The sequence below is a fragment of the Manacus candei genome, unplaced genomic scaffold, assembly GCF_025592945.1.
Source record: "Manacus candei isolate 608988 ecotype Guabito, Panama unplaced genomic scaffold, ASM2559294v1 h1tg000018l, whole genome shotgun sequence".
Lineage (NCBI taxonomy): Eukaryota > Metazoa > Chordata > Aves > Passeriformes > Pipridae > Manacus > Manacus candei.
In genome coordinates this window covers 1,237,784-1,259,677 of record NW_026138066.1, presented here as the reverse complement: position 1 = coordinate 1,259,677, position 21,894 = coordinate 1,237,784, and the positions used below count along the sequence as shown (strand labels likewise).

Below are 21,894 nucleotides of genomic sequence, written 5' to 3'. Positions count from 1 at the left end.
TTAATTCACTACCCACATGTTGTGTAAGCTTGAAAGAATCTCTGGATTATATTATACTTTTGTTTTTGAAACTCGCAAATCTTTGCAAATGGACATCCAAGGTCCTTGCTCCAAAAAATTTGATTACTGTGAATAGGGGAGCAGTAGCAAAAACCAGTCCTATTGAGAGGCATTGAAGCGTGTTTAGTGTTATCATACACTTTGTGTTTTAGGTAAGCCTCAAAAAAATATAAACCAGTGGGAAATGATTTGAAGTCATCCATAAAAAATTATTTTCAAAGATGGTGTAAGTGATGAGAAGTGTGCCACACTGGTTTAAAAGGCAAAAATCAGGAACAGAGGAAATCTGGACAAAAAATTGAAAGAGTAGTTCTGATTGTATAGTTTGGGCAAAATAGGTTAGTTTGAGAGGCAACAGAGTGTTCTGTCACTTTAGTTAAATTGTGCTGTTGTCAGCTAATATGTATGGGTAGAGATTTCCTTTCTCTGCTTAAAAGTTCATGAAATATAGAGTAGCATTCATTTGTTGTTCATCTACATCCTCTTTGGGATCTTTTGTATTTTCTCCCTCAAATGATCTTCCGTCTGCAATTTCACCTGTTTTCTTCTTCTGTAGCCTTCACTTGAAATGCCCATTTGTTTGTTCTGCAAAAAAACCTCTCCGTTATTGCATCTTATCTTTACATTGACTCATTTGGCAAGACCCTTTCTCCTGTCATCTGTTTTACCTTCAGTGGGTCTTTTTCATGTTAATAATCAATTTTTATTCTTCATGTTCACGGTCAGTTAATTAGCTCTCTGAGTCTGGGATTTTTATCTCTCCTCCTGGGCTTAATTTTTTAGTCCTTCCTTATGTGGAACTTCCCATTTCAGTGCAGGTTTCATTTATGGAAGGACTTAGAATATGTTTATATATATTTTATATAATATCATGAAAATGCATAATGTTAATACTGGAAATTTGGAAGGAACAAAAGGTTTATATTCTCTTAACTCATCAATCTTATTTTTCTTAAAAAGATTTTTTATTAGAAGAAAAGTTAAGAGATTAATCTCTAGGGCAATATGGTTAACAAAGTCTAACTAGAAAGAAGTATGCTTGTTAAACTTTCCTATATATATCATACTATCATCCAAACTTTCTAAAAAGCATGATTTCTTAATTTTTCTCTATAGAAGATAGGGTACTTTTCACTTTTGTTTACTTACCCTTCTATCAGGGGTCCTGTTCTGAGTATGTGAAGCAAGAGTGAGAGTCTGGCTTCTCATTAAGACACAGTAGAAGTTAAAAACTCTTAAATGTTCTAAACTGTATTATCTTTTTAATGGGAAGAATATTGTTTTCTGTATCAAGATTATGTTTGGTTGTTACTTGTGATTTGTGTGTTCCTTTTTTAAATTGAATTTTTTGCTGTGCTTTATTTATGTTGTGGTGGGATAGAGTTTTCAGAGATCGAATGGAAGATTCTAGTGCCCACCTTGTAGTACTGGGATTCTTATGTTATGTGCTTAATGAAGCTTTACAGCTACCAGGTATAAATGAATGAAACAAGACAAGAATAATAATAATGTCAAACTGTTACTGAAAGCTAAACTGTATACCAGTTGATAGTTAATGATAGTGTCCAGAAGATGTTTTCTGTTGGTCCACTATTAATGTGTATTATAAAAAAAGGAGTTAATAAACCTGAGTGTAGATATAGTAGCCTTCACAAGGGATTTTTTTTGTTCTATCTGTTCAGTATGCATTCATGCTTCAATATCTTTTGTACTATGGAAGAGTCATTAGGATATAAATATAAAAGGTAAGAGTATGCAGATGCTAAATGTTTTTTAAAATGTCAGTCCATTTTGCAGAAGTAGTATTTAGAGAAATGAAATCTTGAATTCTTATCAAAGGTATTACAAGTAAAAATTTTGTTCCCTCCTGAAAGGGAGCACAGTGACATGGCACATAGCTACTTAGTGTCTCTGAATGTAGATTTAGTCTCCTATCTTAGAGAAAAACCACAAGCATGAGATAGATTTTACTATTTCTAGATGGTAAAGAAAAGAAATATTAAATTCTTTAACACTTCTTTTCAGATTTTAACAGACAACTCCACCAGTGAACAGGGCCTAAATAAAGTGTTTGATCTGTGTGTTGTATGTGGAGACAAGGCATCAGGTATTAATTTTTTTCTTTCTTTTTCTTTTTAAGGTGGTGCAATTTTATAAAAGCAGTTTAAAATTCTTCTGAAGCTATATAACAGTTTGCATGCATATACATACATCTCTCTGTCTCTATACATGCACAAAAAGTTTTCTCTTTCAGTGGAGAATTAAACTAAATGGTACTCTGACATCCATGAGTGGGATTTATTGTAATTTTACATAGAATCATAGAATATCCTGAGTTGGAAGGGACCCACGAGGATCATCGAGTCCAACAACTGGCCCTGCACAGGACCATCCCCAAGAGTCACACCATGTGCCTGGGAGCAGTGTCCAAGCACTTCTTGAACTCTGTCGGGCTTGGTGCTGTAACCACTTCCCTGGGGAGCCTGTTCCAGTGCCCAGCCACCCTCTGGGTCAAGAAAGAACTTTTTCCTAATATCTAACCAAAAATCACCCTGACACAGCTTCACGCAATTCCCTCAGGTCTTGTCACCAGAGGGAAGAGGTCAGTGCTTTCCTCTCCTTTTCCCCTTGTGAGGAACCTGCAGACTGCTATGAGGTCTCCCCTCAGCAGGAAGCAAACTTCCTAGAAAATAAAACCAATTAATTTTTTTTTTCTGTGGCAAAGTTTAGCATTAAAGATACAGTTGCTAGAGCTCTAAATACATGTCAGACTTCACCCAACTGCAGGAAGTTTCTACCAAAGTTAGGGCAAAGATCTGGTTGGTCAGCTCCAATTGCTAAAAGTTCTCTGACTCCCTAGGAGGGCTGGAGTCTCCCTTGAGGGGCTGGAGATCCCAGGAGCTATTCCTCCTGTGCTGGCCCTGGAATACTGAGCAGTGGTAATGAGTCTGGAAAGGGTCCCATGTTTCTCTGAGGAGCTGCAGGTTCTGGGGAGCCTCCTGTGTGACAAGCAGTGTAATGAAAACTGCTTTGCAGACACCTCCAAGCTCGAGTCCAAGAAGCTACATCAAAGAGCAGATGAAGCAGCAGCCTTGGTGCTTTGCAGAATGAGTATTCACAGTTCAGATGCTGTTAAAATGTTTCACATATTATTCTTTTAACATATATGATGCTTTTGAAATTTCATGTTTTATTAGTGTGGTAAAAAGGTTATGATAAAGGAATCCAGAAAACCTATCAGAAATCCTGGAAACTTCAGTCAGACATGACTGATGTATCTAAAAAATGTTTGTGAGCAGTGAGGAAAGAATCTAAAAATATGTTTTATCTTAAATTAGGTCATAGTTCAGATTTATTTCTGTAACGTGCCCTAGTTATTTCAGAGATTGATAAATTAAAATTGTAATTGCCAAGCATGCCTTAATAAAGACTAGTACTTTTTAGTAATGTTTATATTTCATGCAAAATCAAAATAACTTACTTCTAAAAATAATTTTAAAACTTTCTGTAGTATATCTTAGAAATTTTTATATTATACAGAAAATCCACAGAACTGGGGGGGGGGGTGTGTTATAAAAAATTATATCTATTCTAGATTATTCTTTCATTGAAGTTTTACTGAAAGAATGAAGGATGTACCATTACTCTGTTAGGGAAATGAGAGGTGAAAGTAAAGCTTTGAAGTGATTGCCATGTTTGTGTTTTCCATGGTTCCATTAGATTTAATGCATACAATTTCAGCAGCTAAATTTGTAATGAGCAATCACAGGGCTTGTCTGTAGGGACAGTTTGAAAAAATTGCTAGAGAAATGTATAAATGAAAATGTTTGGGTTTTTTTTATTCTTGCTAACTTGTTTTCTTAGCTTTTTTTAACACTACTGTCAACAGATAAGCAAATTTCCTGTTTGTAAAATCTGTCCTGTTAAAGTGCTTTGAACTAGAAAAACAGTTCACTTGCTTTTTTATGTTGTTTTATAGCCCTAGTATATTTTAAGATCTGTAATCCATGGAGAAGAAGAGTGTTCTTTTTCTGCGTAAAATAGCAAATACTTTGCTTTTAATAAATATAAACTCTATAAAAATAATATTACACTGTAAAATTAATGTCATGATTTATGTTGGTCTGTAACCAGGGCGTCATTATGGAGCAGTAACTTGTGAGGGATGCAAAGGATTCTTTAAAAGGAGTATACGGAAGAATTTAGTTTATTCCTGCCGAGGAACAAAGGACTGTGTCATTAACAAACACCACCGGAACCGATGTCAGTATTGTCGGCTGCAGAGATGCATCGCGTTTGGGATGAAACAAGACTGTAAGTCTGAAAAAGAGCAAAGTATTTTATCTGGCAGCTGTGTTAAACTTTGTGCTACAAATGATATGTTTGTATAAGTGCAAATTATTATCTCGATTGTGTATTTTTATGTCGTTGTATCTTTTTCTTTAAAGAGTCATACAGATTTGGTGTATCAGAAATCTGAAATGCTTTCAATCATGTATATTGCTTTACAAACTTAATAAGCACATTGCATGTGGTGAAAGTCAATGAATTGTTACTCCGGGGTGGCAGATGTCCAGCATGTCTCTATCTTCATTTTTTTTAGGCAGTTCAGTTCTCCTGTGTGTAAATTAGGCTACTGAATGTTTTGAATTCTATCTTCAGTTTTCCCACAACTGAGACTACTGTTTTTACTGAATTTCTGTTCACTGTTGGCAAAGCTCTGCAGAGACAGGTATTCATAAGGCAGAGATCTATAGTGATCTGAAGTTCAGTTCTTACCGATTCTTGCAGATTCCAAGTTCCTTTTTAGCTTTCCATCAGTTAAATGGAGTGATACTTCAATACCACAGCAATATCAGAATACTAAACACACAGAAAGTCAAGCAATACACAAATAGTAATACTGCCCTAATACTGCAACACTACTACTGTACAATACAGTATTAGTCTTGTGCTCTGCTGTCATCCAGCTCTTATTTTGCTGCCCTCTTGAACCTCTGCAGATATTTTCATCCTTACAGCCTTGCTTCTGTCAGCAGAAATCAGTAACACTTTTCCAGCACAGAGGAAATTAATTCAGAAAGTGGATCTTAATGCCTTTTTTCAGCAAAGTCAGATGCTGCTAGCAAGCACAGGGTTAGCAAAGGAAGATGAAATACTTGCCTCCATCTCCCAGCCTTTCAAAGTACTATTTTTGAGTTGCAGGCTGACTTTAATGGCATTGTCAATACTTGATGATATTATGACATTTGGGGTTTATGATACTTATCAACATAAAATTTGAATAACATCACAGTGTATTGCTAATTTGAAAGCTTTTTAATTTTTTCTCTTTAGTTACACATTTTCCACACTTCCACATTTTTCCTGTAGGGTGTAGTACTGTAAGTTTCATTTTAATGTTCTCTAATCCGTTCAAACCAAGGTGATAAATTTGTAGGCTAAAGCCCGTGAGTCATTCCACCTAGTTTCACTGAGGGACTCAAATTAAAAATCTTGCTTCTTTTCTGAGGTCAGTGATTGTGAGTCAGGATGTTGCCCAGATTGATCTTAAGTGGTCTGAAATGAACTTTGTGAATGTCCCTTTCCCTCTGTATTGTCTAAGGTCCTAACTGGAGAAGCTTCTTTAAGTGCATAAAGTTATGTGGGTTCAACACAGACCCACAATCCATGGAAAAAGGTACTATGAGTCCTTTACAAAGGAAGTAAGAGTGTGGGATCATCAAACTGAGAGAACAAGAAGCCTTAAGCTTCCACTTTGATTCAGATTAAAAATAGGATATAAGGGGATTTATCCCTTAATTGTAACTTGAAAATTTTAGCATCTATGTGTTAGATCTCTGACTACCACATCATTTCAGTTAGGACAAATCAAATCAGTTTGCTGTTTTTTACCCAACTTCCTAGGTTGTTGGTTATGGGATATATTTTATATATGTTTTAGTTATTTTCAGAATTATTATTAAAATTGAATATTAAATAGAGAAAAGAAGTATTACTTCTTAGTCTGTAATTTGGGCTGTGATTTAATAGTTGGGTATTATTTTTTTAGCTGTGCAGTGTGAGAGGAAACCTATTGAAGTGTCAAGAGAAAAATCTTCTAACTGTGCAGCTTCTACAGAAAAGATCTACATTCGGAAAGATCTTCGTAGTCCGTTAGCTGCAACTCCAACTTTTGTAACAGACAATGAAACAGCAAGGTATGTGTTATACTCAGAAGTAACTATCTCTGCTGAAAGAGGAAAATTCAGTTTTAAAATTAATTAAAATTAAAATTTGCACTGATTTCTGTCAGATCAACAGGTCTGCTGGAATCAGGAATGTTTGTTAACATTCATCCATCTGCAATAAAAAGTGAACCTACTGTGCTGATGACTCCAGATAAGGTATGTGATGATATGACAGATACATTAAGTAGTGCTCATTGCTGTAATTGTGTATGTAAGGAAGGATGTTCTGTTGTACTTCTGTTTGGTTAAATTAATTTTAAAACACTGCTTTAGAACATTAGCCAGTGTTGGAAATGTCTTGTCTTTACAAGAATCCTTTTAGCCTCACATAGTAAGAATGCTAAAAACACTACAAAGTAAGTGCCCTTCCTTCACATTTTTAGACAGCTTTAAGGGCTACATTACTTTAATTTTTGTGTTGGTAAGTCCTGATACTTGGCTATTTCCCTTGTATGAATAAAGTGAGGTGTTCAGAAAACCTCTCCTGGCATTATCACAGCGCATTTCATAAATTCTGTTGGATTTTTTTCCCCTGAATCACTACTATTTTTGTAGAGCTAACAAGAGCTATCTCAGCAACAGTCTTATTTCTGAGCTGGTTTTGTTTGTTTCCCCTTTTGTTACACTTCCTGATCCACTAAAGCTGCAGGGTAACTTCCCTACATATGCACAGTAGGAAGCTTTTGTATTTTTCTAGTTGATACTAAATTACCTCATACTGTTTTCATGCAATTTGCCTTGCTTGCTCTGTCTGCAAAGGGCCCCATCAGAACTTGTTCATTCCATTTCACTTTTCTGGCTCTGTAGAGTATGATAACACAAGCTAAGTGACAGGTAGCATGCTGGTGTTAGCAGCAGCATGCTTGTCTGTAATGATGTGGAAAACATGTCTTACTGCCTCTCTGAGTTGCTGGTCAGTACTGAATCACCTTGTTCACTTGGAGTTATATAAAGACATAAACACCAAAAAGGCTGCAGCAGAATTCTTTTTCTGCTTGCTTTTAAAGGTGACTTGTTATGCATTCCTTCTTTTCAAACATTCTCCTACCCTATTACTACTGACATAATTACACGAGGAAGAAAGGAAGATGCTAAAAATATAATCAAGTGCAGTCTTATAGTCCTGGTAACTGACTAGTGAGTAGAGAAGATAAATCCTCTTCCTGTACTTGCGTAACCACCTGCAGTATTTCTTTTTGAAAGAAATAGGTAGCTATTACTTTTAAAAGTAAATGTCTAAATATTTCATATTTTAGATGCAGTGCAGTGTCTAATTGCTGTATGATGATTACCTATTTACTGAAAATAGTTTTCTTACAGGTCTATGCATATGCTCAATTCTTCATTTATGTAAAAGTTAGACTCTTCTATTGCAGGTTAACTGCTGCCAATTAACTGAGAATTAACTGTTCTTTTCCCCTAGGTTGAAGCATGTCAAGGAGATTTAAGTACACTGGCAAATGTGGTGACTTCATTAGCAAATCTCAGTAAATGCAAAGACATATCACAAAGTAGTACAGAGCTATCTATGATTGAGAGTTTAAGTAATGGAGATGCATCATTATCTGAACTCAAGCAAGAAGAACAAGCTAGTAGTGATGTTACAAGGTAAGGCATGTTACATTTGAAAATATTACTCTTTTTGGGAATGTCTGTGTCAATTCAGACCGATTAAATCATCACAATTAGAAAATTTATCTGCTATAAAAGTAATAGTAATAAGAGCATAAGCTCACGTAGAAGATAAATCTGTAAGATTCTTCCAAGTTGAAATCAAAGGAAGTTCCATTTGAGAAATAAATCCTTTTATTTGTTTGTACTTGAAATTAATTTCAATTTAAATGTTACAGCTGATTTTCTTACCTTTTGGTTGGCCACACTAAGTAAGGTATGTTAGATCTTGTACTATAGTCCTGGTACTTGGTGTCATCCTGGAAGACTGGTTCATAAGAGATCTCACCTGTGTGAGCATTTTAATGCTTGTAACTATTAATCACCTTAAAAGCTTAAAAAGCATTTTCCTTCTACACAGAAGAAGTCACAGAATTCTCACTATTAATACAAATACATTCAGTGAATATCCTACAAATTTGTAGGTTTTATCCGACAAACTTGCCCTGGTTTTAACTGAGCCTTTGTGGTGAGAATATGTGCAAGATATTCTGTGTAGCATGTACTCAGTTACTCCAGCAATCACAGTCATGTTCTTCCTTGGTTGTCATCTCATGCCAGCTTCTGACAGCTGTCTCAGCAATATTCTTTTACACACCATCTACATAGTACATGCTGTTCTGAAAATGTGTGTGTGGAGTAAACCCATTAAGAGAAAAAAGGTGGGCATATAGTGGTTTGTACTGACTGAAATACAGGATTTCCCCTGTGGTCTCTACTGCTTTGCATAATTGCAAGCAGATTACATTTTTTCTTCTCCTTTCTTTATATACTGCTTAGAAAGTCAATCTGACTTCTACAGATGCTGATTTGGGCTTTTGTTGTGTCCTCCTAGGTAAAGAATATGCTGTGTAACAATATGATGTGTAAATAGCTTTGTTGTACGTGCTGATAAACATCATTCAGTACTATGGCTGTTCAAAGAGATGTAGTAATCTTTTATTTCCTTGCACTTTCAGATGCTTTTTTTTGCCAAGTTCAGAGTTTCTGTTCAGTTTTAAAAATCTGTGTTTGAAAAGGCATCAGGTTCTCTCAGCCAGAAAGCTTGAAAGAGCTCTGACTCAGCATACTCATGTCCAGTAGGTTACATAATAGATTTACAGTGGGGAGATTCAAGTTAAACATTCCTTTGAAAGGAAAGTTGTTACCCAAGGAGAAACTAAAATTTTTCTCTACATCACTGATTTTCTTGTCAGGCCCTATGCCAGCTTGATCTGTCAGACAGAGATGTTTACTGAAGAAAAGGAGTTTAAGGGATTTCGGAGAGTACATTTTATCCATCCATACTTTTATTTTATTATATTTCATTGCTTTCAGCTACAGTAGTTATGCTTTCACTATTGCTGCTATGAACATAGTGTACAACTTTTGCTGCTAGTACCCCACTACTTTTATATTGTAATTTTATATGCCTTGTCCTCTAATGCTTCATTATGTTCATTCTTTACAGTTTATCTGCAGTCCTGTATATCTGTCAGTGACTAAGCCTGATGAAAAGAGAACCAAAGTAGTTTATAGCAAAGGATATCAATAGCATGTATTTTATTATGTATTATGCCTTTTTCTCTCACTTTGTAGGCTAGACTTTTGTAGCTTTCAGGCAAGCTTTGTTCTAGATTCTCTTTTCATTGGTGTTTTACCTTACAGTCATTGCTCATGTTGAGGCTTCATGTCAGGAAAAGACCCACAAAGCTGAGCCCTGAGGAAGCAAAGTCACTACTGGCTTCTGCTGGCTTACTCCTGCTACAACAAGAATGAGGAAAAAAGTATCATGGGCAGACATGGTTAACCAGTGTACCTGCCTACACTATTAAAAAAGGACTCTTCAGCCTGTGCTGAATAAATACAGGATAGTGACAGATGCATATGACATTTAGCTTTTGGGGAGAGGGGAGGTCATGTTCCTCTCTTACCTTTCTGTCCCTGCCACATGAAGACCACTGCAGAGATTCTATTTTTTCCTAAAAAGCACCTTCCACTGAGCTGCGAGGTTTGCCTGTTCTACCTAAGACTGCAAACAGTGAGCCATGCAAGACCTGAAACTCAAATCTCCTGGCAGGATTCCAGTTGTATAGCTTGTAGAGCTTAGCCATGAATACATTCCCTTTGTGCCTACTTTGCATTTGCCAGAGACAGAAAATGGCCCACATATACCTCTTGTATGCCCAGTCACCCTCTTGTGTACACATGTATACAGTCTAGTGAGGATCAAAAAGTAGTTCATTTACCATCTCAAGCCTTGAGGCAGTGTCAGCAGCTCTTTCATTGTGATGGTTCATTTGGTTGTAAATGCTTACATCAAACATCTAGTTTTTTTGGCATGTTAGTGAGTTCAGTGAGCTAGGGAGCGGAGGGGGAAGAGAAGGTGGCAAAGTTCTACTCCAGACTTCGGCATTAAATCAGTGATTTTAGACTCTGTGATAATAAACACCTCTACGAGTTGAGAATCAGCTCTACATACAAGCTGATAATCAGCTTTTGTGAAGTTTTCAGACCTCAGTTGTGTAAGTTTTTCATGTAACACTGCATACAAATGATGCTGCTCTCAGGATATGTCATCTGTCTGTAGGCAGTGATCAAGTCTGTGTATTTTTAATTGAAGGTGTGTCAGTTGTGGTTCTCAGGTGTATTTGTGAAGAGAAAAAAAATGCATCTCTTATCAAGCAGCAAAATACTGAGTAATATATCTATGCTTGTCGTGACGTCTCCACTCTAATATTTGTGCTTGTGACAGACAGGAGTCACTGCCACACATCAGAGGGTACTAAGGATGGTATTGAAAGCATGGGAGTGCTTTCTCTTACATAGCTTGAAGCAGTCTTTTCAAATTCAGTTGAAAAACCTAACCACAACTCATTACTTAACAAAAAAAAAATCTTACTCTGTGCTTCTTATCAGTAAAAACCTGTAAAATGTATATGTGCACTAAGTGACTGTAACAGCATCTGATGATCAGGTCCTCAAAATGCTCATACCAGCACTCTCAGTAAACATCACTAAAGAGATCTTGAAAGGCAAACTGTGATTCAGCAGCACAACCAATATGTCAAAACTGTGAATTTGTTGGCAACTTGTGTGAACAGGATCTGCTGCTAATTTTTGTTTCAGAGTTCAGTGGAATGTCAGGAAAAGTATGTTACTGACTTTTATTTTCCAAACCTCATTCTTTTAAACAGACGTTTAAATACAGGTTTCAGATTCATGCATTTTCCTCTTAAATTGAAACGGTCTCTAAAATGAAAGTTTATTTCTTTTTGTTTGTTTGCTTGTTTGTGATCTTACAGGGCATTTGATACTCTTGCAAAAGCATTAAATCCAGCAGAGAGCGCAGCATGTCAGAACTCTGAAAGTATTGATGCCAATGCACAGCTGCTTGGTGGAGAAACAAGCACGAGTGTCGTTGAAATAGAGGGGCCACTACTCAGTGATGCTCACGTAGCATTCAGGGTACTGAATATTTTTGTTACTGTTGACTATTTATAACCATTTTAACATAGTAATGTAAAATAATTATCTGATTAAATCTTATTTTGAATTTCTTAGAGGAGTAACTATTATTAGTAACTATTAGTTCAGGTATTTGCATTAATTTCCAATGAATTAATGTTATGAACACCACTTTTGTTCACTGGTTAACTGTTTAGGAAAAAGCACAGCACTCTTCGGTGGTTTAGCTGCACTCTTTATTTTATAGTTTTTACCTTAAAAATACTGGATAATCCATGCAAGAAGATATACACAGACAAAGTGTCGCATGAAGCAGAGTCAGCGTCCACATTCTCACTTGTTAACAGCAGTGGATCTGATGCAATCTGCAACTGGATTTTGAGACTTTTAAGTGTATTTGTCAGTTTCTTCTTTGTGTAGATACCCTATTTTAGTATTAATTGACTTTAATGATTAAGGGAGAATACAGTTTCGGTGTTAGTGAGCCATATATTTTCTGGCGTTATTTCTCATTTTACAAGCCTGCAGAAATTCTTCTATCCCTTTTTTTTCCTCTTCATATTATTCATGGACAAATCAAAAAAGCTTGCTCATCTGAAAACTTCTTCAGTACTAGGTATTTGACTAACCTTTGCCCCTCTTATCGGCATCTGTTTTGATCAGTTGAATAAACATCTCTAAGGCAAATGTCAAGGGTGTTTTTTTTTTTTAATTGTGTTAGCCAGACTGTTATATTAAGTACTATTAATTTCTGAAGATGGAACTACAGTGCTATAATTAGCAGTTTTGAGTCAAATCTCACTTTCTTCACATATGCAAGTAATGTCACTGATTTTACTCATGGACATGAAGAAAGGTAGAGCTGGTCCTTTCTGATGTATATTGGTTATATATTTTGGGAGCATCTGTGTATTAGGTATTTTACTCACACATCAAAATATTTTTGATGTATTTCTTTGTAAAATATTAATTGAAAGTACAAAAAAAGATGTGACATAGAATTCTTTCACACACACTCTCTTCAGGAGTTGTGGTAACCCCTTTAGTGTAAGCAACTTCATTCCAGTTACAATGATTCTTCTCTCTTATTCTTTGAGTGTCTCAAAAGTTGAGTTGTATTTGGGATTTTCCATCTCCAGGTGTCCCAGACAGGAGTCTTTATCTTCGAATCAGAATTTTTGCCTTTTTTCTTGCTTTTTAGTTACTATAGCATATAACAGTGTGGCTAATAATGAAAAAGCCAGTCATTCAATTTTATGTCAGGATTATATCATGTTTATTTAAAAAAACAATTTACTTTTTCACTTAAAAGAAACTCTTAAGACTGATTTTTTTCTAAACATATTATGAAGAAAGTAAAAAGTCTTGCACTTTTTCTGTGATTGCCAGCTCACCATGCCTTCTCCTATGCCTGATTATCTTAACGTTCACTATATCTGCGAGTCTGCCTCCAGGTTGCTTTTTTTGTCCATGCACTGGGCACGTTCCATTCCATCTTTCCAAGCTTTAGGGTAAGTGTTCAGTTACTCTATTCACTTATGTTGTGAATATGTGCTTTTTAATTTTTTATTTTTTCTGTCTTCTTCGGGGACTTTTTGATATAAAACTACATATTAAAACTGTTAAAATCTTAGTAAGGTAAACTTTCTGAATTAAAACTACTCCCGATTTGAGTCTAATTCAGGATTTTGGTTGGGTTTTGAAAGAAAAAGCAGTAGATTTATAACAATCAAATGCATGTACACTGCTGCTACTTCAATATAATTTTAGTAAATAGGAATTCCTATCAGTTTTTTAATAGCTACAGCCTTAGGCTATGTCCTGATTGCTTATCAGGCAATCATCAAATAAAAGCTCCTTTTTTATTTTTACCTTTATAAGATGAATTAGTAGTAGTAATTTTGCCTTTAATAACCTCTATGAATAAAATGGTTAGCTAGATTCATTAAAGATTCAGAATGAAGTTGTCTAATTTCAGAGGATTTTCTAAAAATAAAATAGTTCCTGTAACCAGAAAGTAATTATTACTATTCTTTTTACAGTTGGTATAACATCCTGCTTCTCCATTGGAATTCAATGTATCACTTAAAATTCATAAGCTAAATGTAGTAGTCCATTGCTTATTGTCATGAAAAAACATCTCAAAACTGCATGGGGAAAACTGACATGTTATTTTCAGAAGTAATTTTATGAAGATACATCAAACAAATAAAGATAGTGTATCAACTCTGACACAAATGGAGTATAAATCATGTTTGCTCTCATCTGCATTGCTCTCATCTCATAGCGTATGACTGTGGCAGCAAAGAGAATGCTATTTTAAAATGAGGGATTGTCCCCTTTTCCAGGAAGGCTGTCAAAAGCAGGATGATCTGATTACCATTTGTATTTACTCAGATGCTTAAGCCAAATGATTCTACACTATTTAAGGAAAAATACTATATTGTGTGTAATTAATCCTGTGTTTTGGAGAAGGAAAAAGGAATATTCTATATAGTTAAAGAATAGCAAAGGTAAAAAATAGGTAAATATGATGTTTTATTTTGGTAGAAATTGTTGCCCTGCATAATTTAAAAATACATAGCAAATGAACATAGTACATTACATTGTTATCATTTTTTAAAAGGTGTTTGTAACAGAGAGACACTGCAAATTAGTGCTCTAATGAAAAATGGGAATTGCTTTTTAAAAATAAAATGTTATACAGAAGACCTGTCTCTCCAAAAAGATCTAGCAAGACATGCTTATAGAAAAATCTGTACGTGTTCTTTTAATATGTTACTTCCCAATATATTTTTCTGAGTAAAAAATATGGAAGAGTAAGCTGTCTTAATAGTGTTAATATTCACCTATGCTAGCATTTACAGACCCAGACAAGATCATGGGCAACAGTATATTTAAACACCATTTAACATCAATATAGTTTTCCCTTTGAAGAGCCTTAAAATAGGAACTATTTTCAAGTGGAAATTTATTTGAAATTAATGCAGTCTTTTTAGTTTGAGCACAGTATGTCTTATAATTTTGACTTTTAAAAGGGTGACTCATTTCACTTTTTAAATGAAGAGAAATTCATGGAGCTGATGAGCCAAACCAAAACCATAGTAATGGTTTTGTAAGGAAGATGGATAATTGGATGGATATCCAGATGGTTCCCTTCTCAGGCAATGTTCTCCTTAGTCACATCAAGATAGTTGCCTTTGGCCCAATCATGATACCAAATCACTGCTTAGTTCATCTTCCTGCACGAGCATCTTGGTAGGCAAGAGAGTTTCTTACTGAAAGGTTCATCAGGCTGGTTACAGCCTCTTAGTGTTTTGAGGCTGCTTAAGCAAACTTGAGAGCTGGTTCTGGTCTAAGTTTGATCAGCCTTAAAGATGCTCTAGATGAGATGTTTATCTACACACATATCAGATGAGTAACCAGTACACCTTTTTTTCACTGTTTCTCAGCACAGTCCCTTTGACAGGAGCTGAATGAGGATGTGACAAATATGTGTAGAAGCCATATGTACAGTATCATGTCTTCCAAGAACTTGATCATAGTAAAAAACATTGCCCTCAGTAAGGTTTCTGTAATCCAGTTAAGAACAAGGCTACATTCACCTGTCATTTGGCATCTTTGTATTGCAGCAAATCATCAAAAATGTTCTTGAAGATTACAGCTTCATTCCTGCAAAAATCTATTCCATTGTATTTTTGTAGTTGAAATCCTAGCTTTAATATGCTTTTCTTCCTTGATAGGTCTTGTGCTTCTTTTAGATTTCCATTATTTATATTCACTGGATAAAACTGTGAAACATGGTACCTGACTTTGACTCCTTACTGATAGGATTTCCTTTTTAAAGTACTGAGCTCTTGTTAAGCTCTGCAAATTAGAGATGCTTGGCATTACTGAAAATTAGGTTACTAATATGGAAGTGGCTGGATTGCATTGATATATTTAATTTTAAGTTTCAGCATTTGAAAAAAAATCCTGACTACGCATGAAGCTGAATGTAAGGACTGGTTCTTTCAGCAAAGAAATCCTCATGACTGTTACTTATACTTTGAAGTCTGTATTTCAAACCTTTATTCCAGACATGAAAGGAATGCAGAAAATAGCAGTCAGGAAGCTCAAAAGCTTGATCTCACATGTTCCATTTCACACGTATCTTTAATTAAAAAGTTATACCGACCTGTCCGTTTTCAAGTGAGGAAAAAAAAAAAAAGACGTTTGAGTCTGTTCTACATCCACAGTACAGGGACAGTGCAAACTTTTTTTTTGTCCATGCATGTAAATGTTATTCAGAAACTAGTGTAAATCCTAAGAAAACTAGCACGATGGAGTATGCTGCGACAGTTGTCATTTATTGGTACTTCAGCTCACTTTTGTGATAGAAATCTATCTCGTTTTAGGTCAATTTCTTTACAAAAGTCACTTTAAACCAGGTATTTTAATTCTAGCGTGAAGAGAAAAAGGATGCAGGGCTTCAGTTTGGTAGTGGTTGCAATGGTTGAATTAGATTAATATTTTATGAAGTGTTCTTCAAATTAAAAAGAAATATGAATGCAAATGGCTGGTTTTATTAAGTGAAATTATTGTGTTTTTTAATAGACAGGATAACAGCATATCATTAGTAAAAGCCTGCTGGAATGAACTTTTTACGCTTGGTCTAGCACAATGTTCACAAGTTATGAATGTGGCAACTATATTATCTGCATTTGTTAATCACCTTCAAGGCAGTTTACAGCAAGGTAAGTTGTGTACTGTGCACACATCACACTTGGGGAATTACTTGATTTTTTTAAGTTTTGAACTGCACAGAAACTTTTTACTTATCCTTCAGTTGTTAATGTAAGTTTGCTGTTTATAGAATTTCATGGTTAGTATTGAAATAAATAATACTAGAAACTTCAGTTCACAAGATGGAATTTTTTAGCAATTTTGCAAAAATCAGCTATGCTAATATTTACCTCCAAATTAAAAAGAAATAAATATACATATATATAACAATAATCCATCTGTCTAATATGGATTGGCATTTACTGGGGTTGATTTTATTATGTATGGTAATGTCTAATAGTGCTCTGCTGTTCTGTTAATATCATCAGCCCAAATTAGGAATATTTTGGGCAAGATCAAATGTTGAGAACACAAGTGTACTGTGAATATGATTCCCCTGTATCAAGTGTATAAAGTAATGACCCACCTGTCCTTTTCATAGCTGTGACACAAAGCAGCTGAACGCCAACTTGGTGATACACTTCCTTTACATAACTTGGCTTGTTGACTTCTTTATCCTAGTTTTAGTCTAGATGCAAGTCTTCATCAGATCTTCCCTAAATACACTTTGTTCCTTGTTAATCCTGTGTCCTGCATCTTTGGCATATTTATATTCAAATGAAAGACATGTCAGTTGACCTCTTTCATTTGTTCTTCTGAGCAAGAGAGGAGTCTTTTAGCTAATCTTTGTGTGCTTGTGAACGCTCACAAGGTTGTCAGCACTAAAAGCTAACTAGTCAATAGTCTTTATCAGTTCATAGTCCTAACTTATTATTAATAAGGCACATGCACATACAAAAATCTAAGCATTTTCAGATTTAAGTAGATTTTTGAGTTGTTTGCTGTTAGGGATATGAAAATTCACTGTTGTTGATGCTATGCAAACACAGCTTGGTCATCTGGAAAAAGACAGCTCACTTGACTATAGATTTTTCATCTTCTTTTATGATTAGGTAATTAAAGAACTATTTCTGGGGGATTTTCATGATTTAAAACTATCCACAAGATGCTCCTATAAATAACAATTGTTTAATAAAACCTGATCCAACTACAAAATGTACTGGATTATTAGCTAAAGATACTAACAAAACTGTGATTGTCTTTAGGGGGGATATAAATGGAATCTGTAAACTATGATCTATGTAATTTTTAAAGCATGTTCACCAAAACAGGTATTTTAGTAATTACTCATGTTTTTATCATTACTACAAATCCATATTTCTACCATTTAAATAGGGAATTCAGTTTGAATGCAAAAACCAGTTGTGCAGTATGCCAGCTGCAGTATCTCCAAGCGATAACAGGTTTGTGGGATCCAGGGGCTTTAGTTTGATGGATTATGGAGGGAATGGGATTTTCAGGCTGGCCCAAAGCGAACAGCTGTACACCAACCACATTCCTCTCAATGCAGATCAGGAAAGGTGTATAGTACACCTTTAGCAGCAGTGAGGTGGTCTTTGATTAAGATAACCCATGAAGCTGTACACTAACCTGCTGCATGGCACCTGACCCTGAGACATGGAGCACGGAGCTGCAATAGCAGTGTATTCTTTACTTACACATAGTCCCTTCCTTCCTCGATCATTTCAAGCTCTAGTCCATGCCTGATTACTGGAGGCTTTAGTGGCAGGAGGAGTCCTTACTGCACAGTTGAAGGGGGGAAAAGGGATTGTTACAGTCCATTAATTGTTGGTGTCAAGATTATTCAGACCTAATAGGAATTTATAGATGGCGTAGATTTCCCACTGTTTGAATCTAATAAAATAATTATTTTTAATATTCCGGTGTGAGCACATTTTTTGCATGTGTGTTGACTTGGCATTTTATATTTATGTGTGTGTTGACTCAGATAAGCTGCCAACAGACAGAGGAAGACTAGTAATGGAGCATGTCTTCAAATTGCAAGAGTTCTGTAACAGCATGGTTAAGCTTTGTCTAGATGGATATGAATATGCATATTTGAAAGCTATCGTCCTCTTCAGTCCTGGTATGTAATTATTCCAAATGTAAAACTTTAACTGTGCTATTTGTTGCCATATAACTTCTGCCTGTTTCATCATACTGTTATTTGCAGAATTACTGCCTCATTTGTTGAGGAATCTTGGAGGGTGTGTAATGAGGACTGTAGGAAAAGGAGGGTTAATCTTTTAATGTAAATAGTTGGATGTTGCTTTGGGGACTTTTTTTGCAGGGGGACTTTAATTCTTTTTATTTGGGAGTCGTATTCTTACCTCTGCCACTGATGCTTCTTGTTGGTTTGGGTTTGGTTTTTTGGTTGTTTTTTTTTTCCTTTTAATTTATTTATTTATCGCCCTTAATTATGTGCCTCTTTTCTGGGGTACATTTTCTGAGGACCTGCAGTTTAATTTTCCGAAGTGTTGCTCTTGCACATCCAGCTGAGATGGATTGAAGTTGTGTTTTTAACATATGAAAGATTTATCTCTCTGGTCATCGATTCTCACATGCAAAATTACAGAAACATCACCTTACTCCACACAGATATTTTAATAACGCAGATAGCGTTTCTGGTGAGTGAACACCACAAACATTCCCTTATATTATTATTATTTCTGTCTTCTAAACAGTATTTGCTTAATGTACTCCCTCTAGTGTTAATGCACATATATTAGACAGTGAAGGTAAAATAATTATTTTTTCCTTATGGGTGATTAGTCTACAATAAGGAGGAAAGAGTCCTCTGGTTATGGTAGATAGTGACTGAGTGATTAGATTGTGTCACCAGTATAACTGGACTGTAGAAATTACAAAATTAATTTTCTTTATTTGAAAGTTGTAGAATTAACTTTTCACTAAAGGCATTCAGATATTATATCAGTATCCTACAGGTCTTAGATTCATCATTCAGAATTGGGATTTAATATAAAGCCAAAACCAAATATTTGATAAAAGAAAAATTTATAAACTTCAAGTACTTTCTGTATCTCCAAGATTTTTTCACTGTCACATTTAGAAAGTAAATCTTCAGTCACTCCATTTTGCATTTGAAAGTTTTAAAGGCATCAACAGCTTCCTTAATCCTTGTTGCTCTGCCTTTTGTAGATGATGATGTCCCATAGAAAAGATTGGAGCAGATGTTAAAAAGCTGACAGAATCTTAGTGACCTTCCCCTGTCTGTAGGGTAGGACATGGAGGAGAGCTGGGTATTTGGTTCTTGTCAGTTCTGTAGATTTATTAGATCTAAGAAAACCTTTCTTTTTCCACTCAGTTGCAGTTCACCCTTTCACAGAAAAATCAGTTAGGTGAGCAAATTTTTTGGAATTTGGACACTCCCAAAATGTGAATTCTAATATATAGAATTTATATATTGTGAGGTTCTTGCTTTGCAGTTTCCCTCATATTTGCATGATCTTTTCTATATGGAATATCTACAAGAAGTATCTATATCTCCCAGTAAGAGTGGCAGCATCAGCAGGAATTCATGGCATTCATCTGAGTGCGCAAACAAAACCCTGTGTATCTTCCATTGATACACACACACACACATGCATTGCATTAATGGAAGATTTCTGAGATGAAACAATTCTTGCAAATAAGAAGTGCTATAAGTAGAGTCAGAACTTTCCAAGAAAGATGTTAAATTCCCAGAGGATATTGCAGTGATACTCTTCTACTGTGGATCACTAACGAAAATCAGATCCTGTGTGTTTTCATTATGGAACATAATCCTGTTGTCAGTCCTCGTGACTAGGAAGGTCTTGCATGGTTTTATGTGTTTGCTTTTACAGTCCACTGAATCACAGGAACAGTTTCAGCTTCTTGATAAGCAGGACCCGCCATGAGTTTAAACACAATATTAAGCATGCTTGAAAATGTTTGCAGTTTTTCTCTTCTGCTGAGGACTGAAGAGTTGCCTGGACTTTTTGTCATTATTTCAGAAGAGGCAGAGATTTTCTCAAAGTGAATGGCAGGAGGGTGTTTGCTGGTTTAATTTTAGTAGATAATGCTTGCAGGAGATGTAATTCTCTTTTAGGTGTTCTTACTCCAAAGTAGTCCTTTCATGGCATTCCTATACTGAGAACTTGTACACATTGTACACACTTGTACACATTGTACACATACAAAGAAAATGATGGAAGAATACCTCAAGCCCTTTTTCTTAGAATGATGTCCACTAGGACTTATGATAGAATCCTTTGGAAAAATCAGTCCTGTCAGACACCTGAAAATACTAGTCTAGGAACCTTGCACTTGCAAAACAATATTTACTTATTTGTTCAGATTGAAGTTTATTTATCTCCTTCCAATTATACTTGACAACACATAAGGTAGAAGGAAAAATATGTTGGGAAAAGACTATCCAGTCACATGATGGAGAAGAATTTTCTTTAGCTCACATGTTTTCAGGATCACATTACTAATGATGTGTATCTGCTTTAATGGCAACATGTTCTCAATACTCTTGACCCTGTGAGCCATATAACAAAATCTTCATGTACCTGAAAGTCATGTTTAGTATCTTGAACGGAAGGTTGTTCTGGCAATGATTCACAGGCCAGGAATTGCAGGGATTTTACTGCTTTGCTACAGAATGGGGCTGGGCTGCACATGCAGCAGAGCCCTAGGCTAAGAACCTCTGCTTTAGTAGGCCCTGGTGATTTTCTGTCTTCTGTGCCAAGCCAGCTGTTTGATTGCCACAGGACAGCCTTGGGCAAAGAGATCAGTGTAAAGGGTGTGCCGAGAAGACTTGGCTGCAAGTGTACTAGCAGTGATCTTCAAAGTACTGTTTCCAGAACTTGACTTTCAGCTGCGTTCCTGACATTGCTCTAAAAGAGGCGCCATGAAGTGGTGCTTTTTACTTGACAGTGATAACTCTTCAAAATATGTTTCTTTGTATGAACTAATTAACCTCTTGTCCTCTGCATGAATTCAAAATCACGCTTTCAGAATGACTGAATTACTATATAGAACAAAATACTCCTCTGTGAAATAACGCATTCAGGGGAGTGCAATGTATCACCTAACTGCTGAATTGCTTCCAAAGCTTCTTTATCCACAGAGCAAAAATCTCTTGGGTTTGTTTACTGGTTTTGTGTATTTGGAGAGGAGCGTGACTGTTAGAAACAGTCTTTTATCTCACAAAATTTGGCAGCTCATTTAAGATGCCATTTGTGCAAAATAAAATCTATGTGATTTGTTATGCTAGTAAACTTGACAGTAAAATTTTTTCATTAAGATGGATAATAAAAATTACAGACCATGTAGAGAGTTCAGAATTACTGGATAATAATTTCCTAATGTGACCTGGCAGTTAGGTTGATATCCTTTCATTTTAGCAAGATTAAGACTTCAAGTGTTCAAATCACTGCTAAAAATTATGTGGAACACATTCGAAATTTTTGCACCAAATAGTTGAAAAAAAAATTATCTGCTATATATCTTTCACAGTTTTTAGGAAACAAATGGTTCTCAGCTTTTTATTCTGCTTTTTCTGTTGATCTTAATTTTATCCTTCACATCCCACCCAGATACTATTTGTGCATACAATATTTCAGCAAATGTCAGTGTATTGAAACAATGCTGTTCTACTGCTACGCAGAGAAGAGAGTGGTATCATCAAGATTAATGTAAACATTGCAAGCACTGAATTTATTTGAACTCTTCAAAATGTCTGGTTTTATTTATGAAAAGCTAAGTAAAACATAAGCCTAGGGGAAGAGAAATATAAGGAAGCAGTGTCCTCCGCTAAAAGTGGAGTTGCTGC

The 21,894-nt window shown here is 35.5% G+C and overlaps 1 protein-coding gene across 5 annotated transcripts in view; it reads left to right on the top strand.

The window, feature by feature from the left end:
• NR2C1 (nuclear receptor subfamily 2 group C member 1) overlaps positions 1 to 21,894 on the top strand; it is a 65,567-nt gene that overhangs the window by 36,620 nt on the left and 7,053 nt on the right. For all 5 annotated transcript variants that reach the window (XM_051784056.1, XM_051784053.1, XM_051784055.1 and 2 more), the window contains 9 exons: positions 2,086 to 2,167; positions 4,195 to 4,374; positions 6,113 to 6,260; positions 6,356 to 6,446; positions 7,714 to 7,898; positions 11,246 to 11,408; positions 12,798 to 12,919; positions 16,005 to 16,144; positions 18,022 to 18,159. In XM_051784056.1, the coding sequence (XP_051640016.1) occupies positions 2,086 to 2,167; positions 4,195 to 4,374; positions 6,113 to 6,260; positions 6,356 to 6,446; positions 7,714 to 7,898; positions 11,246 to 11,408; positions 12,798 to 12,919; positions 16,005 to 16,144; positions 18,022 to 18,159 (1,249 nt within the window). The remainder of the gene's footprint in view (positions 1 to 2,085; positions 2,168 to 4,194; positions 4,375 to 6,112; positions 6,261 to 6,355; positions 6,447 to 7,713; positions 7,899 to 11,245; positions 11,409 to 12,797; positions 12,920 to 16,004; positions 16,145 to 18,021; positions 18,160 to 21,894) is intronic.